Source organism: Globicephala melas, chromosome 9, assembly GCF_963455315.2.
Source record: "Globicephala melas chromosome 9, mGloMel1.2, whole genome shotgun sequence".
Lineage (NCBI taxonomy): Eukaryota > Metazoa > Chordata > Mammalia > Artiodactyla > Delphinidae > Globicephala > Globicephala melas.
In genome coordinates, this window is record NC_083322.1 from 27,815,631 (window position 1) to 27,828,137 (window position 12,507).

General features: G+C 39.8%; 1 protein-coding gene across 3 annotated transcripts in view; it reads left to right on the top strand.

Annotated features, from left to right (window-relative positions):
* The window catches only part of CADPS2 (calcium dependent secretion activator 2), a 483,312-nt gene that overhangs the window by 319,364 nt on the left and 151,441 nt on the right, over positions 1–12,507 (top strand). For all 3 annotated transcript variants that reach the window (XM_070046319.1, XM_060305373.2, XM_060305374.2), the window contains exons 12-13: positions 1,359–1,495; positions 3,772–3,959. In XM_070046319.1, the coding sequence (XP_069902420.1) occupies positions 1,359–1,495; positions 3,772–3,959 (325 nt within the window). The remainder of the gene's footprint in view (positions 1–1,358; positions 1,496–3,771; positions 3,960–12,507) is intronic.

A 12,507-nucleotide genomic window follows, 5' to 3' on the forward strand; every position in this document is an offset into this window, starting at 1 on the left:
AGGGACCATAACTGTATCCCTTACATCATTGATGAATGGCCATTCATTGCTTGCTTGCTGCATTCACCTCTTGATATCTGTCACTGATGTGAGATATAAATTAGTTTGTGTATCTTTTCTTTTTACATGTGATTCTGAAGACCCTTCAGCTTGAATTATATAGTTCTTCCGTCCACAAATATGGCTGAAAGTTGAACTTGACATGGATCAATATGATCTGGGCTAAATATCTAAATGTGACTGATTATGTTAGCATCATGTCCACAGATCAATATTGAGTTTTATTATAAGCCTGACTCTATAATTGGGTTTAATCAATAAGCTTTTGTCTCCTTTCCTTTGCAGTTTTAGGGTTGGACCATATAGATTTTTAAAAACTGCATTTAGCTTACATTTAGGACTCTGCTTCTTGTGATGACCAGTAATGAGATCTATCCGTGAATTTTAAGGAACAATGGAGCCTCAGCTCTACCACTGTGAGGAGAGCCCACTTTTATCTTGATAACTGATTGCTTGCCCAATATGCGCGACATCTCTAAGAGAGCTAATGTAGTAACACCCCAGCACTCCTTTCGGGTGGTGTGTGGCGCTCTCTCTCTCTCTCTCTCCTTAGTAAATAACTCACATTGAAGACGTTGACAAAACATACCATTAATGAAAGCAATCATAAAAGCTTGCCTTTTGATAAACCCGCAGGGTCTATAGGCGTTGAAAGATGCAATCTGTAAAGAACAATAAATTTGGGCCTTTGATTGAAGGGCCATTTGGGACGTTGTGCTTTGTCTGCATATTTGCACAAACATGATGCTCCCTTTTTCATGTCTCTTAAACTTGAAGCCTGAGAGCATTCATTGCCATTTCTACATTAAAGTTGGTCCCATTAAAAGCTCCCTACAAAAAAAAGACTGGAAGTGATCCAGCTGAAGCTAGTATGTTCATTTCTGCCCTAGTTTGCCATTTGGAAAGCAGGCTTCTAGCCATCGTTGTCGGTTTTCTTTATAAATAGGCCCGGGTTCTTTTCCAGGCAGTTCCTTCAGTAAATGTATACTTCAAATGCATCAAGTTTTCTTAAATTAGGGGGAAAAAAGATGATTCCTGTGATGGATATTTGAAGTAGCTTTGAATGTGAATAGAATTTCTTCATTCCAAATGATTGGCAGATTTTTCCCTGTCATTTTTATTTAGGCTCCAAAAAATGTTGCATTTTATGGTTATATGCTGAATTTGTGGCATCATATTTTATGTAATGGAAAGTAGTCATCTGTTATCATGAGACATACATTTTGTGTTGTTCAAAAACCGCATTTGCCTGTTATTAAAGCACAAAAATAAATGTACATGCCTTTCTGAATTTACAGATGCAGACCGTTTTCAGAAACATGGTATGGATGAGTTTATTTCTGCGAATCCCTGCAAGCTTGACCACGCCTTCCTTTTTAGAATACTCCAGAGGCAGACATTGGATCACAGACTGAACGATTCCTATTCTTGCTTGGTTAGTACAAATCTGTCTATCTCGTCCCCTATAGGTTAGAGTGAAAGATTTTTTAAAGTGAGAAATACTTGTTATGAAGCAGCCTTTTATCATCCCTGACTCATTTAATAACTATAGTTGGAGTTAGGGATAAAGGATTCCAATCGATTGCTTCCCAATTTGAAAATTATACACTTGAAGACCACTGCTGTGCCACTCAATAGACAGGAGAATGGACTCGAACAGACTCTGAACTGTGGTTTCTCAGTCCCTCCAGAGAAGGTGGAATGAAAATAGAAGGGTTTACTAAAGATAAAAAACCTCTGTGATAGAATTTACTAACACCTGTACAGACATTTTAAGGTTTAAATTCTGCTCACCTAATGGTGATACTGTTCATGTCTCTCTTTTGTTCCTAGAAAGACAATCTAAGTGACAGGGAAAAGGAACAGTGCAATAAATAATACGATGACAGGGGCTGTATGTAACAGAGGAAAGCTTTAGTTTCATCTAACCCTCCAAAGATAATTTGAATTTCCTTTAAAAAAAAAAGGCATTAAATCGAGTAGCTAAACTGCTACTTTGTGTTTAAACCAGCCAAAATTCGGGATACAAAGTATAATTTATATTTAGAAGGAATGCTTGACTCCTTAGAATGTGGGCATTAAACTATAGCCTAAAAATCGTATGTACCTTTAAATCCAAGGATTTTTGTTCATGGCAGTTCCTCTGGAATTTCTCCAGCTGGAATATCCCTATTTCTATCACCACTTAGTCTGTTGGCTACTGAGCATGGTAGCTGCATGCAGTAAAGTTACACTCTGTTTAAAATAAGATTTTAGACAGGATGTGCTGTCAGCTCATCAGAGATGTTTCAGTAGACAGGAAGAAATTAAACAATTTATTGCCATGATCATGCTGATGGTTCATTAATTCACTTATAGACTCTTTTTTAAGTACCTATTATTCAACAAGTAATTGTGTAGCTTAAACCCAATCCAGCCCAAACTTTACGATTACATGGAGAGTAAAACAAGGCATCACAAAACCCTAATGTATCTTTCTGTGGACAAGCACACGTAGACTGATCATCAATAAGAACACTTTCCTCTGGGATTCCACTCTGTGGGGTTAGTTCCTGAACTGTCAAAAGTCGTTTTCATTATGTGGATGACCTCACGTGCCATATGAAGTATGAGGAGAACACTACAGTGTGTCTTCAACTGCACCTAGAGGGTAGGTGTGATTAGAAAGAGTGTTTGAGCGCAAGATGACCCTGGATGTAAATCATGGCTCAGCAGCGGATTTGCACTGTCGTCTTGAGCAAGTCACTGATTACCTCTGAACTTTAGTTTCTGTATCTGTAACATGGAGTCATAGTAACTACTATGCATGATGGTTCTAAATATTAAATATATACATAGTATGTCTGGTACAGTGCCTATACTATCACCACAGTAAGTAGTATTCTGGTTTTCTTTTTTCTCCTCTTCCTTTTTAGTTATTTTTTATTGCAGTCTCATCTTTCTGTATTTCTCACTGTTCTTTTCCTTCTCTTGCACAATTATGCTGCCCCCTTTGAAAACTCTCCATTCCCCCTTCTTTCTCTTTTTTATCTTAAATTAATCCATATAATCCTCTGAAATATTTTATAAACCAGCTCTACCTAACCTGGCCCTCTCTTGTTAGCCAAGCATACACACCCATCCTAACATCTCATTTCAAGAGAACCAGAAACTACTGCTGTAAAACATTAACTTTGTTGTATTGGTCATAGAAAGACAATAGAATGAGAACAATATCCCAAATATTTAAATACCCAAGTAGTACATGTTTACCACTGCTAGACTTACTGAAATTCTCTTAGTTCACTTTATAAAATGCTTTTGGAAACTAGGCAATTTCAGTTATCAGGTCTGCTTTACCATTCTCTTTTTAATTGATTCATATAGAGATTGAAGTTGTTTGTAATGTCATTCTTTGTGACTGACAGTTTAGATGCTGTGAATAAATTTGACTAATTGTGAGTGACAGTGGAGGAGAACAGGTTGCCCATGCCTCACTGTGGCAATAAAGACAGGATGCTTTCACGTTGTCAGTGGCCCAGATCAGTTCCAAAATTGATGACATTCGCTCTTTAGAAAACAATAGGAAACATACTACTAATTTTAAAAATATTGTCAAAAGACACTGTAACGCAGCTTCTGCTTATAATGCCTAAGAGTGCCTACAGAAAAGCAAATCCTGGTACAGAAAGAGAAAAATATATATATATATTTCTGTTCTTCCTTTTGCAGGGGTGGTTTAGCCCTGGCCAGGTCTTTGTGCTGGATGAGTACTGTGCCCGTTATGGCGTGAGGGGCTGTTATAGACACCTCTGCTACCTTACAGAACTGATGGAGCATTCAGAAAACGGTGCTGTCATTGACCCAACCCTGCTTCATTACAGCTTTGCGTTCTGCGCCTCTCATGTGCATGGCAACAGGTATTTTTACTTGCAAACACACAGTGAAATGTGGAGGGGTGACTTGGGAAGAGAGAAAAATGCTATTATCACCTAGTTACAGATTTTAAATAGCAAATGCTTCTTGCAAGAGGAAAAAAAAAACCCACAAAGGAAAAATGTACATCAATATGCCGGTGATTTAGGTGGGCTGCACTTTATGTTTCTTTTTGCCATTAAAGCCACTTGAAACAGAGAGAGAGAGAATCTATGAGATTAGAAGTCGCCTTTTAGTTCTTATGTACCACCTAGTATTAGGGTCTACCCAGCTTAAGTGTCATCTGTATTTCTGTTGTAATGCATGTGGATGTCTGGGTAGGGTTTGTTGACAGGTTTGTGTATACCTAATGATCCTTGCTTTTCCGCTGTGGAACAAGTGTTCATCGATAAAGCGAGATAAATACTGGGTTTATGTAGAGTCTCCTCCCAGCCCCTTCCCTAATCCACACTTGAGGAACAAGTATCCCCTTTTAGCACTCTAAGCCAGTGACCTCACCTCTTGTCTTACCAAAAGAGCAAAATATCACCTAATGCAGGCCCCCGCAACGATGCATCTCTGACCTTAAAAATCTCTCCACCTTGCTCCCTCTCTCCTCCCCATCTTGTTCCAGGGAACCTTCGCTAGGTGGGGCTCCTCCCATAAAGGAGATGCCCTTTATCTCATCCCCTTTGTACCTTGCCTCACCCGTTATTCCATCTCCCCCCTTTATATTTCCTTTCTTCCCACAAGCCTAAGCTTCATCTAGCCGCACAAGATAACAGAGTGGTAGTACTTGCTAACTAGATGAGGTAGGGCAAGTTTCTGCATCGAGTTCTGTCTATTTCTCCATCTTTAAGAAAGACATAAGATAGTATCTCTCTCAAATCATAAGTTGTGATAAGGATTAAACGCATTCGTGTGTATCAAGCACTTAGAACAGTGCCTGGCTTGTGAGTGGTCAAAAAAATGTGAAGGGATAGTTTACATTGTCTTAAGTACTATTGTCCCGTCAAGCTACCTCTCCATGGTTCTCTTTCTCCTCCCCACCAAACTCCTCTCACCATTTCCCCCGTTCGGCCCCCAGCTCCGCACTTGCCGGTGAGGCTGCTTGAAATGGATTGCCTTCTCCAGCTCCACCCTCCTTACTCTCATGGGAGAGTTGACGCTGTGGAATATCCAAGTCCCCGTGCTTCTGTAAATGCTTCTCATTTTCCCTGATGCAGCTATCTCAGCGCTCCTCTTTTTATTTTATTCTATTACCTTCTTTTTTTTTTGCCGTCTCTTTGCTCATAGTTCGTGTTTCTCCAGACCCCAAGTGTGGCATTTTCTCACGTCTGTTCTTGAACTTGCTCTCTTCTTTCTGAGAATTTTTTTCTACTTCAGTGAAAAATTCTGTGTTGGTGATCTTGCCACTTTCCACAGCTTCAAGTATGACCTCTCTTCATACAGATAATTCCAACCCAACTCTTCTCCTAAGCTACAGATCTCTGTCTACAACTGACAGCTTGAATCTTCTGCTGATGCCTTAAACTCTCCACATTTAAAACTAAATCCATCATCTCATGAAACCCGCTCCTGTACCTCTCTGAGCTCCTAGCAGAGTGCCTGACAAGAAGTAACACTCAGGCACAAAGTAAGTGTTCAGTAAATACTTGATGAATGAATGAATGACTTTGTTATTTGTATTAGTATCACTTCCAGTAATGGCCATTCGTCTTTCATTTATCTTTCCCTTTTACCTCCTAGCCCCATTTTGTTGCCAATGTCAATATTCTGTCTTTACAGTACTCCTCAGATTTGTCTTTTAGCATTTCCGTTGTGTCTACCCTAATTCTGGCCTTTATTTTTTCTTGCTTATCTACCTTTATTCATCTCTCTACTGCTTTTTCCTCCCCACATTACTCTAGCAATCACCTTCAAAATTACAGGCTAACTTTTACCATACTCCTTTGCAAAAGCCTTCGGTGATTCTCATTTCATTAACAAATTAAAAATAAATTACAAGTATCGGGTTTTTCCAATATCATCATGTTCTGTCTACCTCGTTTGAAGTCCCGGTATTCTTCGCTACATAATCTTTACCTCAGACAACTTGTTTATCCTCCCTGTAAGGTTTCTTTTTTCAAGTTTTTAAACAGTCAGATATCACAAAATTCCTCTAAGAAGACTTCTGTTAACTCAAGCAAACACTACAAACCTTTTACCTGTAGTTATAAACTTTATCATGTATACTTGTATGCACACACACACTCGCACACGTGCACGCCTGCTTCTACTGCACTAGATCATATTTTAAAAGCAAAAACTACTTCTCATTCCCCTATTATCCTCTGTAAACCTTAACACAGTGCCTTGCATATTGTGGGTGTAGAATAAGTACTTGCTGAAGTCCCCACTGCTGCCTTTTCTCGTCCTACAATAAAATAAGACCGATCCTAATCTCAGAATCTCTTCAGACTTTCACCTCATTATGGAACTCAGCCTTACTTGGAAATTAGGGGAATGTTACAGAGTTTAGTCGCTTTTCCTATTACCCCAAGCTAAACCCTCCACACTCAGCATACTTTGTGGGGGGGTGGCTGTTGGGTGAGATGCCAGGGCAAGCAGGGGACCCTGAGAATAACCAGATGGCTAACCTTTGATAGTCAAAGTGAGGGGCTGTTGTACAATAGTAGAAACTGTCTCTTATCTCTCTGGGCACTGTCTTAATTCCTCCTGACCAATGGATATCAAAAGCTCGGCCCCCCAGTGTTAGGCAGCACTCTGAAATGCAAGAGGGTAAGGAGGTTGCAGTGGAACAGACAAACCCAGAGAGCCCTGTATGATCAGATTATTTTAGTCATTAACACAGAAAGGTAAAATTAAATTGAGAACATTAAGTGGAAAATTCAGCTTATGTGCCCCCAAAATGTATGTGTTTGAGACACATTTTAATGGAAAGTTACTGAGGCCATTGGGAGCTGCTGCCACCACCTGGGAGGCAGCCTGATTTGAACCTGTGGGTTGCCATAGTTACTTCTATTCTGTAAACTATTGTTTTCCTTATGATGGTACACTGTAAAATACCATGTAAGGTATGTTTATACGTTCGTGCGTATATTATACTTAATATTACACATTAACTTCATTTTCCAGGTTAAAATATATACCTATGAAGGTATCTCTGGGTGGTGCTTTAGAATAGAAATTTGAGTCAGTCTCTGATTCAGCATTTAGGTCATATGTAACTTAAGAAAAAAAGAAAGGAAGGAGTATAGGTTTTAGGGAAATTTGAACCTCAGTTAGGGTAGAAATATTCCAAGATAACCCAAAAGGCCTAATGTTTCCTATAATGTTTAGAGTCTAACAGATGTCACTCAGAGATGTCGTGCTGTCTCGATGAAAGAATTAAAAGAGGCAAAAGATCTCTACTTGCATCTTGCCTCTGAAATTTGCAAGCTGACCCATGTTGGGCAAATCACTTAACATTTCTGAAATGGGCGTTCTTATATGGAAAAGGGGAAATATTAAGGTGAAGGTCCTGGATAATGATAAAATACTCTATCAGTATTGATTAGTCATTATTCTAGTATGTTTCCCTTTGTCAGCCAGCCACAAGCATGTAAATTGTAAGAGGAGGAAAAACGTGAAAAATAGGTAGTTGCTCAGTGGAAATATTTCAGCGTGCAAATAATTATATTCTCAATTTCTTTGCTAATAGAATATTCTGGGTTTTAGCAACCTCCCTCTGTGAAAATAAGCTTCTCTCATCCCTGTCTGTGGCATCTCATATTTATACAGACTTCCGTTAAAAATACTGTCAATGTCAAGTCTGACTTTTCTACAGTGTTTGCCGTATTCTCTTGTTAAGATCATCTTTCCGTCTGTCAAGACACACACTCAAAGAGTCGTTTTGCTCATTACCTGAACCGCCTCTGTCAAAAATTCAAAAGAAAAGAAGACTGCCTTTTGTTATGGATGGACACGAAGGACAGCAGTGCTGTCTGGATCTGAACCGTTTCCAGGAGCCCATCGTGTCACATGGCGCTGAGCGCGCTTAGGCGTGTGCCTTCCCTGCAGACACAGCGTCTCTGAATAGCACTCTGAGTGTTTCAGGAGTAAAAGAATAGAGTTAAACAGACAAGGTCTGGCTGGTACTAAGACCAAGGAAGAAAGAGAAAAGTGAGTCAAGGACAGAAACCGACCCACTCGTGCAGGATGCTAGCCACGGACGGCCGTGAAGAACACAGCCCCGCACTCAGCGTTAGCGCAGCTCAGGGCTGTCAGCGAGGAGAAAAGAGACTTTCGGAGACGATACCTGTAGGGCAAGGTTCCAGGTTGATGTGCATGGTTAGACATCTTGGTTTTGTGAGTCAGGCTGATGGTGGAGAAACTAAAGCAGCAACACAAAATGGCTTTTATGTCACTGTTTAATGTAAGGGATGCAGTGGAGTCGCTGACTCTTGTATGTCTAGCAGGGCCATCCTAGAGCTGCTACACACCCGGCAAAGACCAGCTCAGCTGTGCGAGCTTTCGAGTACAGGGTACAGGGAGTACAACGTGACTATAATTTATATGGAAAGTAATCCCTACTTTCTGTGGATTCCAGATCATATCACAGAGTAATAGGCAACCTTCACGGGAATCAGTCAAATCATCATATCACAATACCTCCGTCTTCAGAGATCATAACATTTCCTCTTACCTATCACTTCAGAAATCATGCCTCAACTTCCTGCCTCTCATTTTGGAGACAAGGTTGCATATTTTGAGTCACATCATAGAAGACTGCATCAAATAGGCTCATCAAGAATTTTCATTACCAGTTCTTAATTCTAGTCTTTGATAAATGACTTAGAGAAATTAAGTCTAGGTATCACACCCATTGTGAATCTAGAGACGCACTTCTGGGACAGGGGAGCAACCAGATACAGTGTCATCGCAAGGTGAAATTTACACGGTGTGGCTAACCTGACAGATTTTATCCCAGGTGATATGTGTGCAGAGGTGGAAGAGATAAGTTACCAATGAGGGCCTTTTAAATATACACTGAGGAACCGTTTTTGATTCTATCAGAAACTATAGTACAACCCAAATGCGCCTCAATCAGACTTTCAAACAGAAATATCTACCCCTACTCAAGCTGGAATTCAATACTAAAGATAATTATGCTCTTTAAAATAAGGCAAAAACAGAAAGTGAGTGATGTGGGTAGAGACTGACTAAGTTGGAAATAGCACGGAGCTAGGAGTCAGCACAACTGTCTTCCTGCCGAGGTTCCCCCACTTTTGAGCTATTTCATTTGGAGCAGTTGGTCCTGAGCCTCAGTTTCCCAACCTGTTTCTTGTGAGTAATATCATCAATGCTGCCTACCTGATGAGGTTCCTGAATAGGTCAAATACTATTATGTAAGCACTTTGTAAATGACAAAAATATCACGTAAGTATCAAGCAGTGACATTTTACATATGGTATGGTAGTTAAATAAGCTTTGGGGAATTGCTCTGTAAAAGACTGACAGTGCAAAGGTGAACTTGATAGTGGTGTTACAATTTACACAAGCCTCAAGCAGGAAGATGAGACTGGAAAAGCATTGAATAGGTGCCTCACTTCAACTACCACCCATAAGCATTAGAAGGAGCCATGGGGAGGTTCTGGGATCACCCCCCTTCCGTCCCAGCCCCTCGTGTTGCTGGAAAGCATTGTGGGCCTAATGGGGCAGCAGCATAGACACAGCCAGAAGCAGGAGCCTGGTATCCCATCATCCAGAGTAAGGAAGTTGCCAGGCTGCAAGCTGGGGGGAACGGTTACTAAGGTCACCTAGTCAATTTTCTCTCTTTTCCCTCCACACCATTCATGCACAGCAAACAACTCCTGGTTTTTTCTGAAACAGTGCACGAAAGAGCCTACTGAAGGTAAATTACTGAGGAAGAGATAAAGCAAAGGGATTTTTTCACTATGACTTTGAATATAGATCAAGTTAACGATGAACAGAAGCAAGAGCTACTTTTCTGGTGTAGCCTTTCTGAAGCTTGGGACCTTTAAAGCCTCTTAGCATCTAAAGTGTGGAAAGGAGTTTGGGGTCTTGCATTGGATCTCCATGTAGTTTTCCAACATACTAAAATTTTTAAAGAACACAGTATGTGATGCTGTTGCATAAAAGCAATCAAACAAAACCCAAAAGCTGTATATATACATCTGAACCATTTACCATTACTGTTGCCACTCAGTTTGGTACTTTTAGATCTGTGTTGATCTAAACAGGCACAAGATTGGCCTATTATTTTCCCTTCTCATACTGTTTGTGTCAGGATTTGGTATCCAAGGTATTGTAGCCATATAAAATGAGTTGGGGAGCTTTCCCACTTGTTCTGTTAGAGATTCGAAAGGTCTATCAGTAACCCATTTTTAAAACCATCTGGGAGAGGTACAAACCACTAGGTATAAAATAAACAAGAGATAAGCATATAACGTATAACAGCAAGAATATAGCCAATATTTTACAATAACTTTAAATGGAGTATTATGCATAAAAAACATCAAATCAGTATATTGTACACCTGGGACTAATATAATATTATAAATCAACTATACATCAATATAAATAAAGAAATATTTTTCCTATTCCAAAAAATAAAAGTTACATCAAAAAATAGGAAAACAAAACCATCTGGCCTTAGGGACCTATTTGTGAAAAGATTTTTAACCCTGCATCAGTTTATTTTATAGTTAAAGAACTATCAGGTTTTCCATTTATTTCCTGAGTTAATTTTGTCAGGTTATGATTTTCTGGGAAATAGTGCATTTCATCAAAGTTTTCAAATGCATTGATATTAAGTTATTCAAATTGTTCTTTTTATACTTTTATTCCTGCCTATAAATGTCTTCCCTTCACATTCTAATAGTGTTCATTTTTACCTTCTCTCTCTCTTTCCCCGTCAATCCATCTTATCAGAAGTTTGTGAAATTTATTGGTCTTTCCAAAGAAGCAATTTTTGGCTTTGTTGGACTCTATTGCTTCTATGTTTTCCATTTCATTAATTTTTTGAAAAAAATAAACTTTTTGATTTTAGAATAATTTTAGATATACAGAAAAATTACAAAGATGGTACAGAGAATTTCTGTATTTCAATTTAGTCTAATGTTGCATACATAATAATGTCATACATTCCTACAGCACATTTGTCAAAACTAGAAGACCAATATTAGCACATTACTTTTTTTTTTTTTTGGCTGTGTTGGGTCTTCATTTCTGTGCGAGGGCTTTCTCCAGTTGTGGCAAGCGGTGGGGGGCCTCTCACTATCGCGGCCTCTCTTGTTGCGGAGCACAGGCTCCAGACGCGCAGGCTCAGTAGTTGTGGCTCACGGGCCTAGATGCTCCGCGGCATGTGGGATCCTCCCAGACCAGGGCTCGAACCCGTGTCCCCTGCATTAGCAGGCAGACTCTCAACCACTGCGCTGCCAGGGAAGCCCGGCACATTATTCTTAACTAACCACAAGGCCTTATTTGGATTTCACCAGTCCATTGGGGTATTTTGTTGTTGTTTCTTTTTTTTAAAATGCCCTTTTTTCTTTTCCAAGGTCCAACTCAGGATACCACATTACATTCAGTCCTCAAGTCTCTTCTGATCTGTGGCAGTTTCTCAGTCTCTCCTCCTTGTTTTTCATGACCTTGACAGTTTAGAGGAGTACTGGCCAAATATTTTGTCAAAGGTCTCTCAATTTGGGTTTCTCTGACGTTCTCACAGTTAGACTGGGGCCACAGGTTTTTGAAGAAATGAAATACCCTCTCATCTCATCCTTTCTGGGAGCACATGGTATCTACAAGACACAGCTGGTCATGGTAACCTTGATCACTTAGTTAAGGTAGTGTTTGCCAGCTTTCTCCACTGTAAAGATATTGTTTTGCTGTCTCCATGTGCTGTTTTTTGGATGTAGGTCACTAAGTCCAACTCATACTCAAGAAGAGAAGAGAATTAAACCCTACTTCCTAGAGGGAGGACTAGCTACATATAGTAAATTGGAATTCTTCTGCAATGAAGATTTGTCTCTTATCCCCTGTGTATTTAGTCAACCACTCATTTATATCAATATGGATTCACGTATAGTTACTTTGTACTTTGGGTTATAATCCAATACTACTTGGTTTTGTTGCTCGAATTGCTCCAGCTTTAGCCGTTGAGAGCTCTTTCGGACAGACTCCCTTTGGTGTGTTTTTTTGAGCACTTTCTTACTCTCTGGTACTAAAACATGCTTGTAGTTCATATTGGTTTTTCCCTGCCTCAGCCCTAGAATCAGCCATTTCTCCAAAGATCCCTGATACCTTTTCTTAGAGAACGGTATATAGAAACCAAGATCAGGATGATGGATATGCTCATTGCTATTGGGATGCCATTGCTTCCAGGCCCTCTGAGTGGACACAGCTAGGTGATACGTATGTATGTGTGTATACTAACCCATGAGTTCATGCTGATGTCTCCGCCTCTAGTTCAATACCACAAAGCTCATATTAGCCACCCTCTCTTGCTTATTCGTAACTTCTCTCTTCAACAGTGAGAAATCTGGCTTCCAC